The sequence below is a fragment of the Ostrea edulis genome, chromosome 6 (assembly GCF_947568905.1).
Source record: "Ostrea edulis chromosome 6, xbOstEdul1.1, whole genome shotgun sequence".
In the NCBI taxonomy this organism is placed as follows: Eukaryota; Metazoa; Mollusca; class Bivalvia; order Ostreida; family Ostreidae; genus Ostrea; species Ostrea edulis.
This window is the reverse complement of record NC_079169.1, coordinates 69,261,768-69,284,322: the sequence shown is the minus strand read 5'-3', so window position 1 is coordinate 69,284,322 and position 22,555 is coordinate 69,261,768. Positions and strand designations below refer to the sequence as shown.

At 36.5% G+C, this 22,555-nt stretch overlaps 2 protein-coding genes across 7 annotated transcripts in view; one reads left to right on the top strand and one right to left on the bottom strand.

The window, feature by feature from the left end:
• The window catches only part of LOC125648480 (uncharacterized), a 17,405-nt gene extending 15,166 nt beyond the window's left edge, over window positions 1-2,239 (bottom strand). For 2 of the 5 annotated variants that reach the window (XM_056140628.1, XM_056140630.1), the window contains exon 1: window positions 1-2,239. This exon is cut by the window's left edge. Coding sequence is in view for 1 of the 5 variants with exons in the window: in XM_056140626.1 (XP_055996601.1) it covers window positions 2,172-2,203 (32 nt within the window). In the remaining 4 variants the exon portion in view is untranslated. The other 3 variants (XM_056140627.1, XM_056140626.1, XM_056140629.1) reach the window with 3 other exon arrangements.
• Window positions 2,240-2,554: 315 nt separating this feature from the next.
• The window catches only part of LOC125683663 (tyrosine-protein kinase BAZ1B-like), a 36,351-nt gene continuing 16,350 nt past the window's right edge, over window positions 2,555-22,555 (top strand). Inside the window, exons 1-18 of one of the 2 annotated variants that reach the window (XM_048925089.2) lie at window positions 2,555-2,768; window positions 3,933-4,108; window positions 4,233-4,338; window positions 7,279-7,321; window positions 7,505-7,597; window positions 9,015-9,091; window positions 9,331-9,496; window positions 9,682-10,002; window positions 10,530-10,640; window positions 10,743-11,062; window positions 11,260-11,356; window positions 13,336-13,507; window positions 14,955-15,058; window positions 17,068-17,217; window positions 18,678-18,835; window positions 19,077-19,222; window positions 21,820-22,015; window positions 22,142-22,208. In XM_048925089.2, the coding sequence (XP_048781046.2) occupies window positions 2,656-2,768; window positions 3,933-4,108; window positions 4,233-4,338; window positions 7,279-7,321; window positions 7,505-7,597; window positions 9,015-9,091; window positions 9,331-9,496; window positions 9,682-10,002; window positions 10,530-10,640; window positions 10,743-11,062; window positions 11,260-11,356; window positions 13,336-13,507; window positions 14,955-15,058; window positions 17,068-17,217; window positions 18,678-18,835; window positions 19,077-19,222; window positions 21,820-22,015; window positions 22,142-22,208 (2,616 nt within the window). In that variant the 5' untranslated portion in view covers window positions 2,555-2,655. The remainder of the gene's footprint in view (window positions 2,769-3,932; window positions 4,109-4,232; window positions 4,339-7,278; window positions 7,322-7,504; window positions 7,598-9,014; window positions 9,092-9,330; window positions 9,497-9,681; window positions 10,003-10,529; window positions 10,641-10,742; window positions 11,063-11,259; window positions 11,357-13,335; window positions 13,508-14,954; window positions 15,059-17,067; window positions 17,218-18,677; window positions 18,836-19,076; window positions 19,223-21,819; window positions 22,016-22,141; window positions 22,209-22,555) is intronic. The other variant, XM_056140625.1, reaches the window with a different exon arrangement.

The following is a 22,555-nucleotide window of genomic DNA, read 5'->3' as shown; positions in this document are numbered from 1 at the left end:
ATCACTGTCATCCCGTCAGTAATTCCTGCTGGTAACCTCCGATGTGCATTGACCTTGGAGGTCACCAGTTCGGAAAAAGCGAAAGAGAGGCATTGAGCACGTGTTAGATTTGTAAACAGTTTAACATGCCAATTTTATAGAAAACTCACAATCAAAATTTCATTTGATCGAGTGGCACATTTGCGTAATTATTACCTTTTTACACTTGCATAGTATTTCTAGTCATTCATGAAACAACAACATATTTTAAAACAAACGACACGTCTAGTTACTCGCGTCACTTTCCGTCTTTGTATATGGCCTCGGTCTCAGCAACCCGATTATGTTCGGCAATCATCGTTCCCATGTCCGTGTATACGACACAATGGCGGTTTATATGAAACGCTCATTGTAGGTGTGCTCTCAAACAATATTCCCTTGTTTATTTTGCACAATTTTTCTTCAGATCTTGGGGATTATATTAGTTAAACCGGTAAGTGTTATTTGGTGAATAATTGAATAGTTGAAAAAATACCATAAGTTACAGCTTGTATTGCTTTAAATGGTCATTGTAGGTATGCTCTCAAAAAATATTCCCTTAATTGTTTATATTGCTGATTTTTTCCTCTGATCTTGGGGATTATACTAGTTATACCAATAGGTGTTAATTGATGCATAATTGGATATTTTAAATCTTGTATTGCTTTACACAGGGTATGTTAAATAATAAATGTTGTTTAGTTTTGTTTTATAAGTTTGTGATGAAGCTAATTTTCACTTTAGTTAGTTTTTGTGGTGTTGTCTGTAAATAGTTGTTTATGTTTGTAAGGTGTTTCCGTAGTGTGAGTGTTGGTTGATAGGCTATTTTTAGCATACTGGTTTGGTCAGTCAGAGTAGTGGCTGTTTGTCAAGCGTGCGGCCACGTTTTCATGCTGTCCAGCAGGGGTCTTTTCTTGGTGAATTCCAGAAGTTAGTCTGGGCAATGGGTAGCCAGAGAGACAAACATTTTACTGTGTGGGCATTGGTTTTCCCCAGCCGGTAAGCTAATTTTGTGTGAAATATTTGCGAGGTTTCGGGTTAATTTTCTCGTGTATTGTGTTTTCACTTTTGTTGTTACCCAAGTCACTTTGTGTATAGGTTTTAGGTTAAGTAATTGCTATTTCAGTGCAGAGGGGATTTAAGAAGCTATCTGGGCCATATCAGGCAGTACTCTCAGCGTTTCAGTAGGTGCTCGGCGTGGGAATCAAAACACGCGAGACCGCACTGTACATGGGTGTTCCACGTGGTGGACTCGGCTATTATTTTGTGAGCCTAGTGTTGCCATTGGTTTGAAGTCGGCGTTATACCCAGTATCGTTGTTCAGTGAGAGACGCGAGTCCGGGACTGGAAGCGGAGGGGCTGTTCGCGCTGTATGGAGGCCTGGTTGTGCCAAGTGTGACGTGGCGTTAAATTGAATTGTGCCGAGTAGCCAAACTTTCATATTGAGTTTTAGTAAATTAACATTTTATCAAAAAGGAATTTGAGAAGTTTTGTATTTACAAAACGTATTATTTACTACTGTTTAACTTTCTCTGTAGTTAGCGGAATTTGCTACTATTTGAACTATTTTGTAATACATTTATTACCAGTTACATTTTCAGCCTGGAATGACATATTTGTTGTATTAACTATTGAATTGTCTTGACAGTTATACGTTATATTGATTGTCAATATTGCCAGGTTTATTATACCAATTTATATTTTCTTTCTCGGTGAGAGAGTATGGGTGTGTGTATGTAAAAGTGTGATTTCTTTGTTTCTCAAACATCTTTATATTTCTTATATTATTGCTAAATAAATTTTCTTTTTATTTATTCTACGATTTATCATTTTCTCTATTGCCTACACAAAATCCAAAAGAACTTCATTACAAAGTTGTATCAAGTCATTCTCTATTTTGACATTTAAAAAGTATATAGAAAATACCTAAAGCAAAAAACATTTGAAAATTTTCAACTGGTCTTAGTTTGGCAGTGTGAGTGTGACATTTTGTTATACATTCATGCAAGATCAGTTTTCATTTTGAAGTCAAAAAGAAAAACAGACAATGCATGCATTAGCATACTTACGAGTATTAGACTAAATAGGTAGCTACATTTTACAATACAAAGCATGCACGTAAAACGCTGATTATATAAATATTATTGTTTTACAGACTCATCTCGTGTGTGTTTACACCAACCATGTCAACCACGTGAATATTGCAAAATGGCGGGAAATCGACATTTTATTCGATCAATGTATTTGCATTTACGATAACATAACATGATATTGCATATCATTTTAAAAACAAATTATGTATGATTTATTGATGACAGTTTCAAAGAAGTTATGAAATACTATTTATAAAATTCTGTTAGTAAAATCGGTGGAAAGATATACCGTTATTATCCGAATTGTACAATTCAAAATTTCATATTCCACAAAAAATAAATTAAAATTGAAATCCTTTGATATGATATTGGCATTTTATTCATATTTATTGAAAATAATATGTTCATTAGTTATTGTCCGTCTTAAAGGTTTTATTTTTATCACGTGACGAATTGCAGACGAAACCGCGAAGCTGCTTCCGCTCCTTCGCGCCAGATTTCAAACAACGGCGAATATTGATGTAATTAATGGTAAGAAAGGACAATGCCGCTATTTGGTAAGAAGATATTTAGTATTGTCAAGTCTATAACCGATAAACAACCGAATGAGACCATCTTCACGATACCTCACACTAAGGAACAGTTCAGATCTAAAGAGTATCCTTTGAAAACAATCACCTGTGAAAAAAATTCAACATGGCCGCGCTCATGGCATCAACATTTACGAATAATGAATGTTATTAAATTTTGATTGTACATGATTGTTATGTGACATTTTAGTGTATGTATTGTTAGAATGGTGTTAGTGCAAATAGACAATTGTGACTGGTGAAGTAGTACGCAGATTGAGGCGAAGTACCATTGATTGAAAAGAAATTGCCATGCCATAGATTTAGTACTTTAGCCTAGTTTAGATCTAGTAGAATAATACATACTCCTTAGTAAAACGAAAGTTATTCTCATCATTTCACTCAAAAATTACTTTCATGTTTAGATTTGTTTACAGTGAACTTGGTCATATTGTTAGCTATAATAACACTAGGTATTGGATACTAAAATGAATTCAAGATGCAGGTAGAAAAGACATTGATATCATCGAGATCTTCGTATAGTCATACACATATTTATTTTTGTTTACAAAGTGTTTCGCGGCTCGGAAATTTGCGCAAGTTCGCTTAATATGGGAGTAAAGAGATTCAAGATAAGAAGTTATGGATATTTTTTTCCCATTTTGAGACTCATTCTTTAATGAACATAAATTCACCATTTCTCATCATCCAATGTTTCATGCGGGGGGTATTAGTTCCATTAGGACAGTTCTAATCTCCCCAACCCATTTTATTAATGCATTGTGAAAATTCGAATAAATACAAAGTGCAATATCTGTGTGACATTTTGAACTGAACTGTGGTACATTTTACCGTGATATACATTGTCGCAAACCAGTTCTGATTCCGCACAGGATCAAGAGAATTGATGAGAATCACCCATGTGTAATGAAAGATGGGTGATATACTGACTCCTTGTTTATTGTTGCACTGATATTGGAGTAAACCCACATGTCGGAGTGGCTGGCATAAGGATCAAAGTCTGGTCACATGTTCAGTGCATGAGTAGTGAGAATGTTGACCACTGTGCTACCCAGACTCCTAATATTATGAAATAACACATAAATACAAACTGAATGCACTTTCTCTAACAACTTGAATTTTCTCGGTCCCATCTCACTGTTATTAATATTCTGATATCCAACAAGTTACGGTGTACATAAAGCGTAAATTTAACAGTAACCAGAAATGTTATTTCCTTAAAAATATGAAGGGAATACACAAGGCGTCAGTCCTGGTATAAAGAAAAAATCTGGACATGTAAATGCACAGGACATGTGAATTTAACACATGAAGAAGCATGGAATTCAGAAAAACAGGTCTTCAAAGTCTTGAAAAATCAATTCCAGTCCGTGTACCACAAACCAGTTCTACAGCTAGTCCATCACAGTAAGCTTACTGCATTGTCTTTTCTTGGTACTTTTGGCATAAATAGTTTTAAAAAATTCTTAATTGATATCAAGCAAGTAAATAAAAATGATACTCTGACATTAACATTTGTGATGTGGAACAGGTACACAGCCTCTTGAGAACATTGTGGATCAAGCTTGGCTGAAACTGCAACAAGTGCTCTGCATTGGTGAAAGGGTGGTGCTAAAGATAAAGGCTGCTGGCAAAACGTGAGTAAAATATCAGCAAGGTATGGGAAATGGAATGATCGTGCATGGATTTTGGGGGTTGGTAGTAGGGCTGGGACGATTCAGGGTTAGCTCGATTCGGTTCGGTTTCGATTCAGAACAGCACGGTTCAGTTATTTTCGATTCGGTTAATGTTAGGTCCAATTTATCTAATGACGGCACAAAAATTAACAATTTTAATGAGTAGCATATTTGATTTGATTTAATTCAAGTTATATAACTATATGTTGTCATTTGTAAACATCATATCTATTCATAATGGCATTTTATAACTTTGATAGAAAAAAAGAAAACACTGACAGTCTGTCAAAATTTGTTATATTAATGTGCTGCATAAGTTTTGGATTATTAAACGAATCTATAGTGAATCTAAAATGTATATGATATTGTTTTCATTGATATGCAAAAATTCAACAATTCTATCAATTGAGAGTCTTTGAAAATCTCTCCTTTATTGATTTACTTCTCTCATGTTAACTGTCAAATCTGTGTCACTACCTACGATGTTGATTTCACTCCACCACTGACAGAAATGCTATATGTCATGTAAAGATAAACTGCAATGATCTTACGGACCATATTCTGTTGGTATCTGAGTGGTGAAAATGCTAACTCTTAACACAGTAGTGATTTAAATCTCCGTTGCATAAAAAACCACATGTTTTCAACATCACTCGGACGCCATATTTGTTGTTTTGGTGTAAGTAAAATCTGAACCGAACCGAAATCCGGAATTTGTAATCGGTGCATCGAATCGAATGGTATGAATCGCGGTGCACCGAAATTTTCGGTGCACCGCACAGCCCTAGTTGGTAGGTCCAGAACCAAAAACGCGCACCCAGAAATTTGCAAAGTATACATACAATATGTGTACATATACCATCATGATTTATGGAAAACAAATTGCAATAATTTTTGTGTACTAATAAGGATAAAACCAAATCGCAAAATTAAGTACAATGTAATCCTAGATTAATATTTTACTGGAACAATTTGTTCATGTGTCAATTTTATTTATACTTGATGTTTAACCGTAGTTTAAGGTTTGATCATCATCATATCCAGTTTATTTGTTGATCAGGCCATCAATTAATCCTCTGCTGAGGGTGGGGCCTGACTGTCCAGTCTCGTTCTAAGTCTTCCTCTCCATTCCTGTCTGTGATGAGGGTTGACGGAATCCATACCCAGGGTTTTCCTATCCCGCTTCACAACATCCTCCCAAGACAGTTTGGGTCTGCCAGTGGTCCTCTCCGCTGGTATGTTCAGTTGTTGGACTTGAGCAGCCAACACTGTCTGCTCTTCTGCATGATGTCTTCGAGGCTTTTTAAGTTGACTTGAGCGAGGAGGGATTCAAACGGAATGGTTTGCTCAGGCTTCACTAAACAGATCCATCTTATCATTGCTTTGTCGTTACGCTGCAGTTTCTTTATAGTTTTAGCAGAAACAGCCCAAGTTTCGGAGCCATACATAAGCACACTTCTGACACATGAGGAGTAGACATGCCCTCTAGTAGCTGTTGGTAGGTGCTTGTTGGTTAGAATTGGTAGCAGCTCTCTAAACTGTTTCCAGGCAGCCTTGCAACGTGTAACTGCTGCGAGTTCACAGCCTCCACCTGATGACAGCATGTCGCCCAGGTAGCAAAAGTCTGTCACTACTTCAAGCGTGCTGTCACCAATACCAACCTCCGTCATTGGTCTGCCATCTATTCGTCTTGCCGCACCAGCGCAGTGCAAACACTTGTAGTGAGGATCTGCTTTGAGAGGGCCCTCTATGCCACTGCACTTTTTGTGCACCCATTCTGAACAGTGTGCGCAGAGGATTGAGTTGCTGCCTGTTCCACTCAGACATACCGAACAAGGGTGTTTGCCTGTTTTCCTCAATAAGTCGAGGTTGGGACCAGCAATCATGACCTTGGTCTTACCCATGTTCACTCTGAGACCCTTCTCCTCCATGCTACTCTTCCATCTGTCCAGACATTCCTTGAGTGACTCAAGCGAGGTATCATTTATTGCCAGGTCGTCAGCATATAGGAGCTCCCAGATATATTGATATTTACATCTTTAAGTATTTTTGCAGATTTTTGGACAATGTAAACCTTTGACTGACGGTATTATATGCTAATGTTAGTAAAGATTAAACTTTACTACCTTATCATAAGAAATTGTCTAAAAAGAAATCGTACAATCATTTATCAGATGGGGAAACTGAAGATTATTTCATTCAAGTCTCTTGGGCTAGATAACACCTCCTATCAGAAAACATCATCACCTGACAAAAAGTTAGGTATTCATGTCTAGCTTCTTCTGGGCCTAATTAAAAAAGATTAAATTGCAGTATGTGTCATGTAGGGATTTCAAGACCTGTCCCCATTTGTACTGTTTTAATGATCTTCTGTCCAAAAGGTCAATTAAAATTAATTGATCATAGATTATCATCCCCGCCTGCCCCTTAGAAAAGGGCCCACCCCGATTTTTTTTTATTTTCACAAAAACTACGATTTCAAACAAACTTGCCTCCCAGTGACATGAGTGAATGATTAGAGTCACAGAATGTTGGTTTTATATCTTCTACCAAGGATCCTTCGAATGTTAACTTGATTAACACTTTGTGTGATGCCTTTTGTCATTAATTTTTTTTTATTCGGGGAAATAAAAATTAAAAAATAAAATCCTCCCACCCGCCTCATATTTTTTTGTGACCCTGGATGATAATCTACTAATTAAGTTGAATTGGCCTAATACTCAGATGCTCATTTTATGAAAGTTGGTTTTTTTTTTCTCACTAAAAGTTCGAACCCTTCCCATCCACCCCAGAATAAAGTCGTGGAACTGCGCGACTATAGGAGATTGTGCACTTGTGTCTTTCATTCAACATTATAATGATGAGTTTTCCAGTTCAGATTCTATGTCGTCTTTTTCACAGAATTCAAGGGGTGATTGTGAAAGTAGACACAGCTGGATGCCAGGTAAGATATTTGGGATTTTAAAAATATTTAGAAAATTAATGTCATGTCAAAAGAAGTTTCATATTTTCCATGTAAAGTTTTGCAGAATCTTTGAATTTTGTAATACAACTATACAATTATGCTGTCATGGTAATAAATCCATGTAAATATTAATTATGAAAGATGATGGATGGACTTTTTCAGGTGAATCCCACCAGTAATTGCAGCTCTCCATCCAGTGACAAGGAAAACAAAGCTGAAGAAGGAAACTCTCCCAAGAAATGGACCCCTCCCAAGGTAAAAAGATTTGTGTGGAAAATGAGGTCTGTGTATTCAAGAGTTTCCAAAATTTATCGGTTTTGATTGCCTAATATTCATTCAGACCTGTAAAAGGTGACATTACATTTTATTATTCGGACTGATAAAATGATTGAAATGACTGATAAGGACGTGAAGGACACAGAATTAGAAAACTCGACATGTATGAGAATGGCGTTAAAGAGACAGCCACAGTTCAAACACTTCATGTGAAAAATAGCGCACATTTTTTTGTTGTTGCCACAATGAGTTACCTGTCTCTCTCCTGTCCTTCATCTATTACTGTGCAGTACTCTTTCCTTTAATAAAGAACTCGACGGGTTATTTTTAATTAACTTGTTTACATTATTATACCCCCCACAACAAGTTGTGGGGGAGTATACTGGAATCAGGTTGTCCGTCCGTCTGTAGACGCAATGGTTTCCGGGCTCTAAAGCATTATCCTTTCTACCTACCGTCACCATATCATATATATGGACTACCCATGGGATGAAGATGTTCCCTATCGATTTTAGGGTCCAAAGGTCAAGCGCACTGGACATCGAAGTAGCAATATGGTTTCCGGGCTCTAAAGTGTTATCCTTTCCACCTACAGTCACCATATCATACATATGGACTACCCATGGGATGAAGATGTTCCCTATCGATTTTGGGGTCAAAGGTCACGCGCACTGGACATCGAAGTAGCAATGTGGTTCGGTTTGTCATGCCATTTGTTTCTTACACTCAGAAAAGAGGTAGTTTATACCTATTACCAACACCCTTTGGGAGATTGGGGTAAGCGGGGGGTATTCTTAGTGAGCATTGCTGACAGTACCTCTTGTTAATATTGTGTCAACTTCCCTCACTTCACACCACATGCACCTCAGATTTTTGCTGGTGCACCAAGACGAAAAATTTGTTTTATTTAAAAGCTTGTGTAATCCTGGAAAAGTTTTTAAAGTCTTTCGAAGAATGCGAAAAATTGTTCATCGTTGATAAAAATGTCGCCCCAAAATATAAATAGCACCTCAAAGTAACGAGTAAAATATTACTAGTCTACACCAGCTACATGTCTCCTGCAGTAACTGTTTATTGGAGTCTACGCATTGCATTTTCTTTTACTTTATGGAATCCCAGAATGCAATATACATAGTGGGAAATTCAAAGATTTCAGACAAAATCAATCAACCCATGAGAGAGAGAGATAAAGTGTTAAATGTGTGTGTGTAAATTAGCATTTGTGCATTATTTTTAAAATAAGATAATTTTCATTATGCCTCTGATTGTTAAAAGAAATTACTTAAACATGAGATTTATATTAGATGTATTTTATTGGTTTGACAGTTACTACTGTACAAGTAAAGCTTCCGACTTCGAGATTTATATTATTACATGTATTTTATTGTTTTGACAGTTACTACCGTACAAGTACAGCTTCCGATTGGATGGAGAAGACAAGATTATAAATGCTGTTCCGGCTACTGATCTTCAGTATGTAGTGCATTTTATTCAAAACAAAACCCAACTCATACCAAAATAACAAGGCTGAGAGAAACTGATATACAGTACATGTATACAAAATATATATATATATATATATATATATATATATATATATATATATCACTGCAATTACTTACTTACACCTGTAACAAGTCAATGCCTTTTAAACATGTTAATTTTTCTGAAAGTAATTATTAAATGTACGTGGTATTATTTTTTTGGTATAGGAGATTGGACAAACCGCCATCTAAGGAGCTTATTCGACTGTTCATTCGAGCCAACTCAATTCGGTCAGGACAGAACCCCACCAGCCCTTGGGTCGTTGATGAAGATAAAGTGAAGGAGTTCAGCCTACCTAGCAAATTTAATGACTTCTTCTTGTCACCAGTTAAGGTAATATCCAAGGAGATTATAGTGGACCAGGTAGAAACAAGACTTGGATATCCAGAAGATTTGTGATTTTGTCTTAAATTGAAAAGGGACATGTTTGATATTCGTCCACTGTTATGTTGTGTAAACAATATAGATAGACTTTTCATCCCTATATAAATACATAATGATGTTTTAAACTTGAACAGGTGGCAGAGGTGGCCAAGAAAGCGGAAGAAGAGAGAGCAAAGAAGCGAAAGTCCAAGTCTAAACATGAATCCTCCTCAGCCAAGAAAATGAAGAAAGATAAACACGAAGAAAAGACCAAAGACAATAAAAAACAGTTGACTCTGTCTCCACTTAAGAAAAAAATGTCCAAGTCCTCGGATAGTGACATTCAGATCATCACATGTTCAGACTCGGAAAGTGATGAGGATAAGCCTCTGTCCAAGCTAAACAAATCTAGTCCCTCCAAAAAGACTGCAGAGAGAAGTGATAAAAGGAAACAGAAAGTAAATAAACACAAAAAGGTGGGTAACTTTATTTCTGTGAAGAGATGAGGTGGGTTTTTTTTGTTTTGTTTTTTTAAAGAATGTGATCTTTGCTCCTGTCTTCCTTGAAGATGTCTAGACAAATTTTATGTCGAAGCTAGTTTGAATTACATTTAGTGATTTTTTTAGGCCCATTTAGGGTCCGAATTTGGCCCTCTCCCCTCCTATAAATTGCCAATTTTTTTGCAACTTAGCTTGCATTTTTCCCAATAATAAAATTATGAAAGGAGAACGTATTTGAAAAAAATAAACATTCGATGTGAATTATATACATAAGACTTAAGAATGATGATTTGGATAGAATAGTTGAAAATTTTAGACGGTTAAAGAAAATTAGATGTGTAAAATAAAGATAATATAATGTTTGATATGATTTAAAAACTTATTTATGATAAAATTGATTTTTCCCAATTTGACTGAAATGTCGACAATTTTTCCCAATTCAAAAGCCATAAGACCCTTGTAAAAAATGTAGAAAAATCACTGATTTAAACTGTTTCTATCAGGAAAAGAAAGAAAAACCTTTGAAGAAAGAAGGCAAAAAGAAAAAGGAGAAACACAAATCAGACAGTGAGGATGAACCTCTATCCAAACTGAAGAAGTCGCCCTCTAAAAAGGTGGTGCAATTTCTGTCCCTGATTCTGTAATTGTTTAGGAGTCCCAGTGATCATGAATATAAAAGTACTAATGAGTATGTAAATGTATTTATACCTCCACAGAGTATGAAACAGATGACATTATTTGATCTGTCCAAGAACAGAGGGATGAAAACTCCAGTGAAAAGGAAGATGGGTTCCTTAAAAACACCAGAGAAGGGTACCAGAACACCAGATCGACCAATCAAATCTCCGACTGCCAAGACGCCAGCCATCGTTTCTAAAATGGTCCGTGCCTTTAAACTAAAAGAGGAGGCTAAGCTGAAAGCACTGGCTATTAAAGCAGCTAAACTACTGACCATGTCACAGATGAAGAAACTTCCCACAGAAGTTAAAGACATGGTCAATAAACGATTTGAATTCATGCAAGAGAAGAAGAGAATGTAAGTTTGGGATTTCGTTTGTTACAGTGAAGTGTTGTCCTTTTTTCATCATAAATGAATATAATTTGGCACAGAATGAAAATACAATTATTGTTTACAGTGTCAATATATTTGAATGAAAATACAATTATTATTGCATAAAGGAAAATACTGTAATGTTAATACAAAAACACACTAAATACAAATACTATTGACAGTGCCAACATGTCTGAAGAGGAAAAGGCCAGGTATCTGAAGGAGAAGAAAGAAAAGCAGAAGCAGGAACTGAAAGAGAAACAACTAAGGCTCAGACAGGTAGAGTTATCTGTTTTCTGTTGATTATCTCCCTTCACCTCTAGGGACTGCAGTATAGTTTCTTGCAGTGTATTTAGTTCTGCTCACAGAAATGACAAACCAAGTGAATTCATTTTTGTATTCTCAAAATCAATTTATTGATAAATTAGTAGAGACATTTTAATTCCGAAATAGACCCACCCACCCCCATCCCCTCTCTGATTTTGTGTTAGGGCTATTCCAGCAAAAAACGTATGGGGGGGGGGGGTCAATATTTTTTTGGATGGGTGGGGGTGATTTGGGAAAATATATTTGTATGGGTGGTTGTCTTCTAGGTTAAAAAAAACCAAAACATGGGTGCCTGTGAATTATGATAAAAATGAAAGCGTATCACGTTACGTTTCTTTTATTACAAAAGAAGAAGAAAAGCGGAGCCATCCCACATTAAGTACGAAAAAAAAGAATGATAAATGGGCAGATAACTCAATGTTACTGTAAAACTTTCCCCTCCAAGGCGTTACCCAACCTATTGTACCAGTCCTAAATGACCACCTGTCTAACGCAACCAACGATCATGAGTTTTACAACTTTTTAGTGGAATTTCACCTCTATGAAACGACTGTACATTTTTTCGATTACAACGCGATTCCTACTTTCGATTTCAATCGAGCATGACTATTCTGGGAATTATCGCCCCTAACACTTTCGTTTTAAAATGCACAGGTAAATAGTTTGGCGGTGATCTTGTTTAATCGGCACTCTGAATCAATTATTATACCCAAGCTATCAATTGGTTAACGTGTAATTAACATGCAGCGTCGTGTGAGGTTAATTACCAAAACCCGAGTTGTTGTTTATTTAACAAAATCAAGGATCAGGGAATCACGACCATCGTTTCCGAAGGTGTGAATTTTGACAGACTTTGATATATGCGGGGTAATTCGGATATGAAATTTCCCACCTGGTATACCATTACGTTTAACAGTGGAAAATTTGCCTGATTGCGATATAAATCGGGTAAATATTATGCTTGGGACTGAAATTTTAAATGGAATATTCGCGTGTTTCCTGTAAGAGAGATTGTAGGGGGAAAAGTCAAAGGAAAAAAGTCACAATCTATATGCATACACTTTGTAATTTAGGGAAATGTCTATGTCTTGCACTTAAGTTGCGAGAAAACCTAACTTGTTGAAAAGTTCTCCGTTGGTTGCTTGCTTGAATTTGTACACTGCTATACAATGCCATTTTATGTATACATATTGTAACTGATGTAATAAGACACATGTCTTTTAAAAGCAATAAAGAGAGTAACAATATATGTGAATTTAAATTTAAAGTGGTATAATATATTCATATTTTATTTAGTTTTATATCATTAAAAAAAACAACTTCTTGTTACTGTATTTCAACAATTAACAAGCACCCAGATCATGACATGAGTAAAAAGGACATGCACATTTAGTCCAGAAATGATATGACAATATCCCACATCATTAATCTAGTGAAACTGTTTGTTTATAATAAGCAAACAGAGCTAGGTTTCTACATCTCACATGTTTCCAGGGTATACAAAATTAATTGCATTTTTTCTTTCATTTTATATGCCGAGATCATCCTTTTTTCTCCCTACCAGAATTGCATTGGAAACCAAAATAAGTAATTTTTTTCTGGAATGATTACTACCTTCATCTCCCGATGAAACAACAAAGAAAGACATTTTATTGTTTATATTTTTATGCATTTTTTAAAATATAAACTAGAATTAAGTTCTAAATATCATATGGTTGATCCATTTGTTACGTTAAATGAAAAGTATTGAATTGTATGGGTGGTGGTGGCAGGGGAGAATCTAATTGTATGGGTGGTGGTAGCAGGGGAAAATTTGATTGTATGGGTGGCTGTCTTAAAAATAAAGTTCCCCCCCCCCCCCTTCCATATTTTTTTTGCTGGAATAGCCCTTAGCTGAATAGCTCTAAAATGGACAGTTTGTTTCTGAACAGAGGTACGAGGATCAAGAGTTGTCTGACCTGAAGCCTCTACCAGCACCAAAACTGGTGTCAACACCAGAGGGACTGCCCAACGAACTGTTCGGGGACATCACCATGGTGACTGAGTTTGTTAGCTGCTACTCTGGGCTACTGATGCCTAAAGACGATTATCCAATATACACAGGTTAGTTCAGATAACTGTTCAATATACACAGGTTAGTTCAGATAACTGTTCAATATACACAGGTTAGTTCAGATAACTGTCCAATATACACAGGTTAATTCAGATAACTGTTCAATATACACAGGTTAGTTCAGATAACTGTTCAATATACACAGGTTAATTCAGATAACTGTCCAATATACACAGGTTAGTTCAGATAACTGTTCAATATACACAGGTTAGTTCAGATAACTGTTCAATATACACAGGTTAATTCAAGTGAAGATAAGGAACAGTGATCGGTCTTATAACTCCTATAAGCAATACAAAATAGAGAGTTGGGCAAATACGAACCCAACATTTGTGTATAACCTCCACAAATGACTTTACACTTTCTATTGAACAAATTATTCACCATTAGATGGTACTTAACTTGTATAAAACAAAAATATTGGGACACAATTGAAAGAAAACAGGTTTGTGTTAATGCCTTAATATTGAAACTATTGAATTGTCTGATATTTCCAGCAGGTTTCACATTCAACTTTCATATAAAGATGAACTTTTTTTCTCTCAGTGGAATATTTATGCTGAAACTTTCTAGAGTTTACTTCTGAGTAGCATCTATGGGCACAGGTGTTACCCTTGTGAAGTAGCCAATCAAGGTCTTCATTGAAAATTCTATAAGCCTCATTTTGAGTTCAGAAAAAAGATTGAATGCATCATCCAAACATGGAAGGAGGAGTACACATAAGGCCACATCAAATCGATTCTCTGGTTCTCAGACACGGCCGCCCCCGCCCCCCCAAAAAAAGCGGCCGCTGACACGAGTGTATTGCCGCCCTGGAAAAAAAAAGCGCCGCCGCCCGTATTTGATCCGTCAAAATAAAATTTGTGTTTTGGCGCCAAAATCGTAAAGCGCCTTGCTGAATAAGACGTGCTGCTTAGTTGATGTAAACAATATGGCGACAGAAACAGTTCTTGTCAGCTAACTCAAAACAGATTGTTCCATGGACAATAATACTGGTAGACTCGTCCTTGACAGTTGATACACTTTGCAAGAAACTTCTGGTTGGTGAATTTAAAGAAATTGAAACCGTGAAGGAACAAATTGATGAAACCAAGGCCGAGTTGAAGTACAACATTTTCGTAGGTCGAAACAAAACGGCTGACCGCGATAAGGTTTTTTCAACAGTGAAAGAAGCTGTACGGTGTTGAATACCATTTGTAAAACTCTTAACTTTCTTCACAACACAAAAAAAAGCGCTGACAAAAAATCCCTACCCATTTATGACGTGGAGATAAACTGGAAAAACTAAACCCCCTACCTACCTACCCATTTTTCGAAAAACAATTGTCTGAGAACCAGAGAATCGATTTGATGTGGCCTAAGAGTTTGGATTATCCAGATTATCTGATTTAGCTCTGGCCCATGCTATTGTAATTGATATTTTGCTCTTTATACTAGATGCATTGATGAAGGCCTTGTGTAATGGTAAGGAGGGTTTCCTGTACATCAGTCGAGTGCTGGTTGTTTTACTACAGACCTTACTGCAGGACCAGATCTCAGAGGTATGTAGAGGCATTAAACTGTGTACAGGGAAATATTCGCCCTGTTTTATTTCGTTCCTTTCACCCCCGTCAATGCATAAATGAAACGGTGTTTGCCTTTACCTCTCATTTAACACAACTGTTTCCAGATGAATTTAAAACGGGGCAAAACCGTCTGTAGAGGGGCGAAAATAAGACGAGGAGAAGATAAACCTGTATATATTATCTAAAATTGGTACTAACTGTAATATTTGTAAAATAGCATTTTTGTTATTTCTAAGTGCATTACTAGAGAGATTTCTAACTATATTGTAGAAGGTAGTATTTTGCTGTTACTCTTATTGAATGTAGTAGTACATATGAAAGTTTCGGATATCACAAAATGTTTTCATTCAAAATACGTTTTAAGCAGGGGCACATAAACATTTATGTTAGACATTGCTAAGTTGCACCAGTTTTCCAGCATGGTCAGCACCATGTATGTGCAATGTTTGGTGTGAAAAGAGTAATGAACATACATGTATTTGTTGGACTCTGAAACTTCCAAAGTCAGGGGTTCAACTTGAAAACAATGAGTGGTTAATCAAACTGATCAAAAAGCATACCAATCCCATTATTGAATATATTCAAAATATTTACACGCAATGCAGTGCACAATTTTTGCATGAAGTTTTAAAATTGAAATGTGAGAAGCTTTGAATTTTTATGAAATTGTGGAATACTTTTGTAACTTTTGTATTGTATAACTCAAGAGTCATGGGGTGTCCGGGTAGCGCAGAGGGGTGTTCGGGTAACGCTCTCGTTTCTCACCGCTGCGACCCAAGTTCGATCCCCTTGATCGGCAGTGGTTGTATGTGAGAGGGTATGGCGGTCGCCCGCTCGGACACGTGGGTTTCCTCCGGGTACTCCGGTTTACTCTCACATAAATGACCCCATTGTGCATCAAAAGGACCCCATTGGAAATAAGCTTTCGAGCTTTCATGGGTTATCCTTGGTATTTATGTATGTATGTTTGCATGTATGTATATACTGAATAAATAATTTTTAAAAAAAAAATCAAAATAAATGGAGAGGGTACATATATTTAGACATTGACTACTGCAGAATCCTTTTCTTCTGGATCAAATATTGTTTTATTAAAAAACAACTTGGGGAGATGAGGGTGTCTCTGAGCTTGAATGGATAACTGTGTTGTAGGATTATCAGGAGATGAGGGTGTCTCTGAGCTTGAATGGATAACTGTGTTGTAGGATTATCAGGAGATGAGGGTGTCTCTGAGCTTGAATGGATAACTGTGTTGTAGGATTATCAGGAGATGAGGGTGTCTCTGAGCTTGAATGGATAACTGTTGTAGGATTATCAGGAGATGAGGGTGTCTCTGAGCTTGAATGGATAACTGTGTTGTAGGATTATCAGGAGATGAGGGTGTCTCTGAGCTTGAATGGATAAATGTATTGTAGGATTATTAGGAGATGTTGTCTCTGAGCTTGAATGGATAAATGTATTGTAGGATTATCAGGAGATGAGGGTTTCTCTGAACTTGAATGGATAACTGTTGTAGGATTATCAGGAGATGAGGGTGTCTCTGAGCTTGAATGGATAAATGTATTGTAGGACTATTAGGAGATGTTGTCTCTGAGCTTGAATGGATAAATGTATTGTAGGATTATCAGGAGATGAGGGTTTCTCTGAGCTTGAATGGATAACTGTGTTGTAGGATTATCAGGAGATGAGGGTGTCTCTGAGCTTGAATGGATAACTGTGTTGTAGGATTATCAGGAGATGAGGGTGTCTCTGAGCTTGAATGGATAACTGTTGTAGGATTATCAGGAGATGAGGGTGTCTCTGAGCTTGAATGGATAAATGTATTGTAGGACTATTAGGAGATGTTGTCTCTGAGCTTGAATGGATAAATGTATTGTAGGATTATCAGGAGATGAGGGTTTCTCTGAGCTTGAATGGATAACTGTGTTGTAGGATTATCAGGAGATGAGGGTGTCTCTGAGCTTGAATGGATAAATGTATTGTAGGATTATCAGGAGATGAGGGTGTCTTTGAGCGACATTCCCGTGAACCCCTATACTGCCTCAGAATTGGTGCGACTCTGTCTCCGAAGACAGGATGTAGAGGATCAGAGTACGAGCAACACCAGTGCAGAGACAGATCTCGAGGAGGAAGTGGTAATTTAAGAAATAATTGTCATTTTTGTAAATACATAAGTGAGGGTATGAACTGTGATATTTCATCCAGCAAATCTCAAGGAGTACGTTAAGTGTCGTGAAGTGTTGTACTTCATGTAGTGTACTTTATTTTCAGATATGAAATTTATTTCATATATTTATAGTGTACTTTCAATTCTGTCGGAATTTCTATCTGTTGAAATACATGTAGATGTACTATAATTATTAAGTAGTTCTGTATTTATACGCACATTGTTTACAACTACAGTACGTTCATGGGGAAATGAGTATCGTTAACAATTTAGAGATTTGAAATGTTAACATACAGTATAAACTGAAACGAAGCACAGGTAATGGTGACTACGTTTAGAATGTTGTGGCTCGGCAGAACTTTAGCTCCCTGGTCTGGAGGTTATAAAACATTTTTGAGCGTGTATTCATACTCAAACTGCATGCTTGAAATTGTACTCATATTCAACAGTGAAGGTTATAAAACTTTTATAAAATCCTTCTCATACTACATAGTACATGCTCAAGATTTTTAGAGTATACTATGGAGCTTGCTCAGGGCTGTACCAGAAACAAACATGTTTCAATATGAGTACGTTAAAGGTTTTATAACCTTCAGGCCTGGTCTGAGAAAATCAGATGTACGACTGGGAACTACTGTGCCATAATGCACTGTTCATGTATATACGAGGGTATGATGCAACATTTTTGTGCAAGGTTTGGATGCTATAGCTCTGTGTCGTTATGCTACCGCAATTCACTTTTGCATAAATCAAGTATTTCTGATCAGATAGTTTTCTCTTCATTTTTTTCTGCATACACAAATTATTTTGAAATAATGTTCATCTAATAGAGAGAAATATCTCCAATTCAAATTATTTTAATTACTTTATAGATTGGGATGATATAACTCAGAATATTGGGGTAATATGATAATTGCTACAAAGTATTGAAGCACTTACACTTTTTTCCCCATCCAACTGACACTTAATACACAGTGGTAAAATAGTTGCGTTTTTCTGTTTCAATTCCATCTAGCATCGAGTATTTTTTGATAGCACTGAAAAATAAAATGAAAACCATACTGAAACTCAGATTTCTCTTATTTAAAAAAAAGAAGTGTAAAATGCATGGTCGGTATGGTTACCGTAAACAAATATTTTGGTGTGTTGGACCTGGTCAGTATCTATTTTACTGTGGAATCACTGCATGTATCATGAGTTCTCCTATCCTGTGAAATTAAAACCTCAATAACTGGGTAATATTTCAAAATGCAAAACCCAGTCCTATATATTACATGTGTATCCAACCAGATTTTGAAATCTTGGCAATTATCCCCCATGGGTTTATACACTGTATGAATATACATGTAGATTTCATGTTTTGGTACGTTGGTACATGTATCATAAATTGATTATTTGTGTTGTGAGTAAGATTTTCTTGTTTTACAGCCAGATGAGATTATTCAGCAGTTGGAGACCCAGGAATTCTTCATGCTGGACCCAGCGCAGAAAGTTCAGATCCTGAAAGGTCTATGTCTGAGGATTATGGGAACATACTCAGTCCAGGATTACATGGAGGAAAAGCAACAGGAGGCCAGCAAACTCTGGTAAGTGAAATACAGGATAAAACTACACAACGCTACCAAACTCTGGTAGGTGAATCTGAGATAAGACTACACAATGCAATCAAACTCTGTAGGCTATCAAGCCATAGAGCTGCAGGGAAATACATGTATAACTTGCCCATACATGAATAGATACATTTAAAACCTCTATTTCCGTCGTAATCTTTATGCAAAAGATACCCAGTCTTGTACTGTTTATCTAGGAATGTTTTTTTCTTTGTAGGAAAACAAAATTAAAAGAGTTGAAATCCAAAAATGATGCACTAAAAAAGGTGAAAGAGAAGCAGAAGGGAATGGCGAATGGAGAGGAGACATCGAAGACCAGAGAAGGGGAGGGGGATGACAAAGGCAAGCCTGAGGATACCAGTCGTAAGTGCCATCTGGGGGGGACCAAAGAGAGGGAGGGGGATGGACAAGCTTTTTATGTCATTGATAGGTGTCCTGTACAGTGGAAAAGTTAAGGTCACCAGGTCACATGTTAACATACTATTTCAAATGCAGGTTGAGCTTCAGCAATGAAACTTAACATAAAGAGTCTATGATCAAATGATGACCTCTATTGCATGCATGTTAAGGTTAAATGTATATATCGTTTTCTTATGACCTTTATTGTATGCATGTCAAGGTTAAATGTACAGTGTATATATCGTTTTCTTATGAAACTGTAAACATGGAAATGTTGGCGTTGGGGAAATATTTATGATGGTTAAAATTTAGCAGTTATTGGCTACAACCTTTTTCTTTTTTTAAATGCTATACATTATTAAAGCATTTGGACCTAGAAGTAGGTATTGTCAATATTTCTGAACACTTTTCATGTCACATGATGAAAGTAATCTCCTTTAGTTAGCAGGGATACAAAGCTACTTCATATCCGTATCTACATGTACCTTACCTAATCCAAACCGATCTCCATACTGGTATTCCAGAACAAAATGACACATGAAAGGTGAAGATAACGTACAGTGGTCAATCTCACAACTCCTATAAGCAATACAAAATAGAGAGTTGGGCATGTATTGTAGAAGTTAGTGAACTTAAATACATTTTTGGACTTGTCTACATGTAAGATAATTTTATGTTGATTGATTGTATGTTGTTTAATGGCCCTCTCGAGAATATTTCACTCATGGAGACGTCACCAATGCCGGTGAATGGCAGCAAAATTTAGGCCTATGCTCAGCGCTTATGGCCATTGAGCAGGAAGGTATCTTTATCGTGCCACACCTGCTGTGACACGGGACCTCGGTTTTTGCGGTCTCATCCGAAGGACCACCCCATTTAGTCGCCTTACGACAAGCAAGGGGTACTGAATACCTGTTCTAACCCGGATCCCTACGGGATAATTTATTTAAGGTTGTAAAAACTAGAAAGCCCAACTAAAATACTTTGTATGTCAACTCATTCAATGTAAACTTGATCTGGATAAAATTTATTTTCAAGTAATTTTATCTTTTACAGACATACATGTCATGAAAGTACACTTAAAAAAAGTAAAACACCAAATTTGTAAAATTTTACAGCAATAAAAATTACCATCTACTATGAGATTATGAAATCAATATTAAAATGGAAAGAAAAGACGATTTACCATAGCTGTAACATACACTGTATGAAGGCTCCTGAATTAATGATACTAGCTAGAGTAACTTTGTCTGATTCTTTACATTGTAGATAAGTTCATAAGTGATCAGTTAATTTCAATTACATGTTTTTAGATCATTGATAAAACAGTCTGATCACAATTGATAGCTGGTCTGCAACATCGTTCTTGGTTACAACTTTTTCTATCCGAGCCAGAAATTTTCAGGTAGATGTTTAATGCCCATTTTGCAAAAATGCATCCTGTCAAGTAAAGACCTTTTTCACTCTGGTGACAACTCAAGGGTGACCCCGTAGTCCGTCAGTAAGGGTGACCCTGTAGTCAGGCAGTAAGGGTGACCCCGTAGTCAGGCAGTAGGGTGACCCCGTAGTCAGGCAGTAATGTTCTTTGGTCATTATTACAACCCTGCCAACACTTTGAGCATTGTTTACTATACCACTTGAATGTGATCATGTCTTTGTCAATGTCATCACTTACAAGGTTTGGTCGTCCGCCAGGATTTGATGCTACATGTATTTCGAGCTATTGTCTCAACGTTTGAATTACATTTAGAGTGGCAGTGAAAAGTGCTCATGAAAAACAGTGCAACTAAGAAGTAACTTTACCAAATTCATAGTAAGCAGAGAAAGTTATCTTGAAATTTACCGAAGGATTGGGCTGTTTAGGATTTCCTCGGACTGGAAAAGTATGCATTGCATTTCATTACTCGGACTGAGATAAATCTTTAAATGTCTAGTATGGTACCAAATAGATTTAAAGAACTCTTGTTACACCAACTTTTTTTTTAAAATCCACATAAAATTATCTCCCACCTGAATGTTCTGTTATTTGGAAATCGCAAAATTTTACTCACAAAAATATGCACATATTACATTATCTCAAATGCGGTTGAAGCTAACATTCACACCTGTGGTCTTCAAAGTCATAATAAATAGTTCATGGTCACTATTGGCAAAATTGATTTGCAATGTATATTTTCTCTTTGAAATAAGATCTATTGTGAATGCTTTTGAATACACAAAGCAGTAGTAAGGTTGGTTTTGATTTTCAAGGTCATGCATCATAGTCAAAGGTCACTGTAGTATAATTATTGAATTAATTTATTGTATACAATTTGATGCAAATCCACTTGAACTGAAATACATTTAATTTGATAATCATTCTTTCTTTTACTGTACAGTATGCATGGTGTACCACTATAGTGTGGGTTGTATTTGGGGACTTGGAATTCACTAAAACTGATTGTTGAATCACCACAAACTCACCCGCTTTGATACCTTCCTTCTATAAGCTCAGTGCCACATTAAAATCATTTTAGCATAGATTTGCACTTGTATTTTGAAATCTGCTGAAACTTTTGCAGGGGATGTTCTGATTACCCATTTTTACGGGAAACAGTCTGCGGATAGTGACGGATCTAAGCCGGGGACTCCTACACCTATGGCTGTTGATTCAGCTGAAGAAGGAGATGACCTGGCCTCAGTGGTCAAAAGACGAAGAGTTACAACAGCACAGGCCATGGCCGAAAAGAAGAAAAAAGAGGAAGAGGATAGAATCCGGTATGAGGGGTCAGAATTTTATAATTGAGGTGTCATGCATGTACAGTAGTTCCATTTTAGTACGATTCACTTTATTTTGATTGAGCATTAGTAGAGTGATGGTTGCGATATTTTATATCCATGTAGGAGGCAGAAAGAAGCAGAGATATACAAGAAAGAGGCAGAAAAGGAGAGATTTGAGAAGAAATTTTCAGTAAGTACATGTACATTTAGATTAAAAGCAGTTGTGGCAAAGAGGATATGCAAAGCAAATTAATCTCTTCTTTTTTTTAACCCCCACCTGCCCCCCTCCCCTATGTCTTTCAAAATTCTCAATCATTAGAAGTGAAAAGTAAGTCTTTTTATGCATATTTCTTGAATGTCACTGTTGATTAATCAAAATACCATTGATTTTTACATGTAGTAAATCGGCTGCATCCTAATTAGGGTCCTGTTGAAATTTATGTTTTGTTGGGAGTTGGACTTCTTACAACTTCTCTAGGCCATCAAGCACTGCACACATGAATATATTGCATAGAACTTTAGTGTGGGCCCACTTTG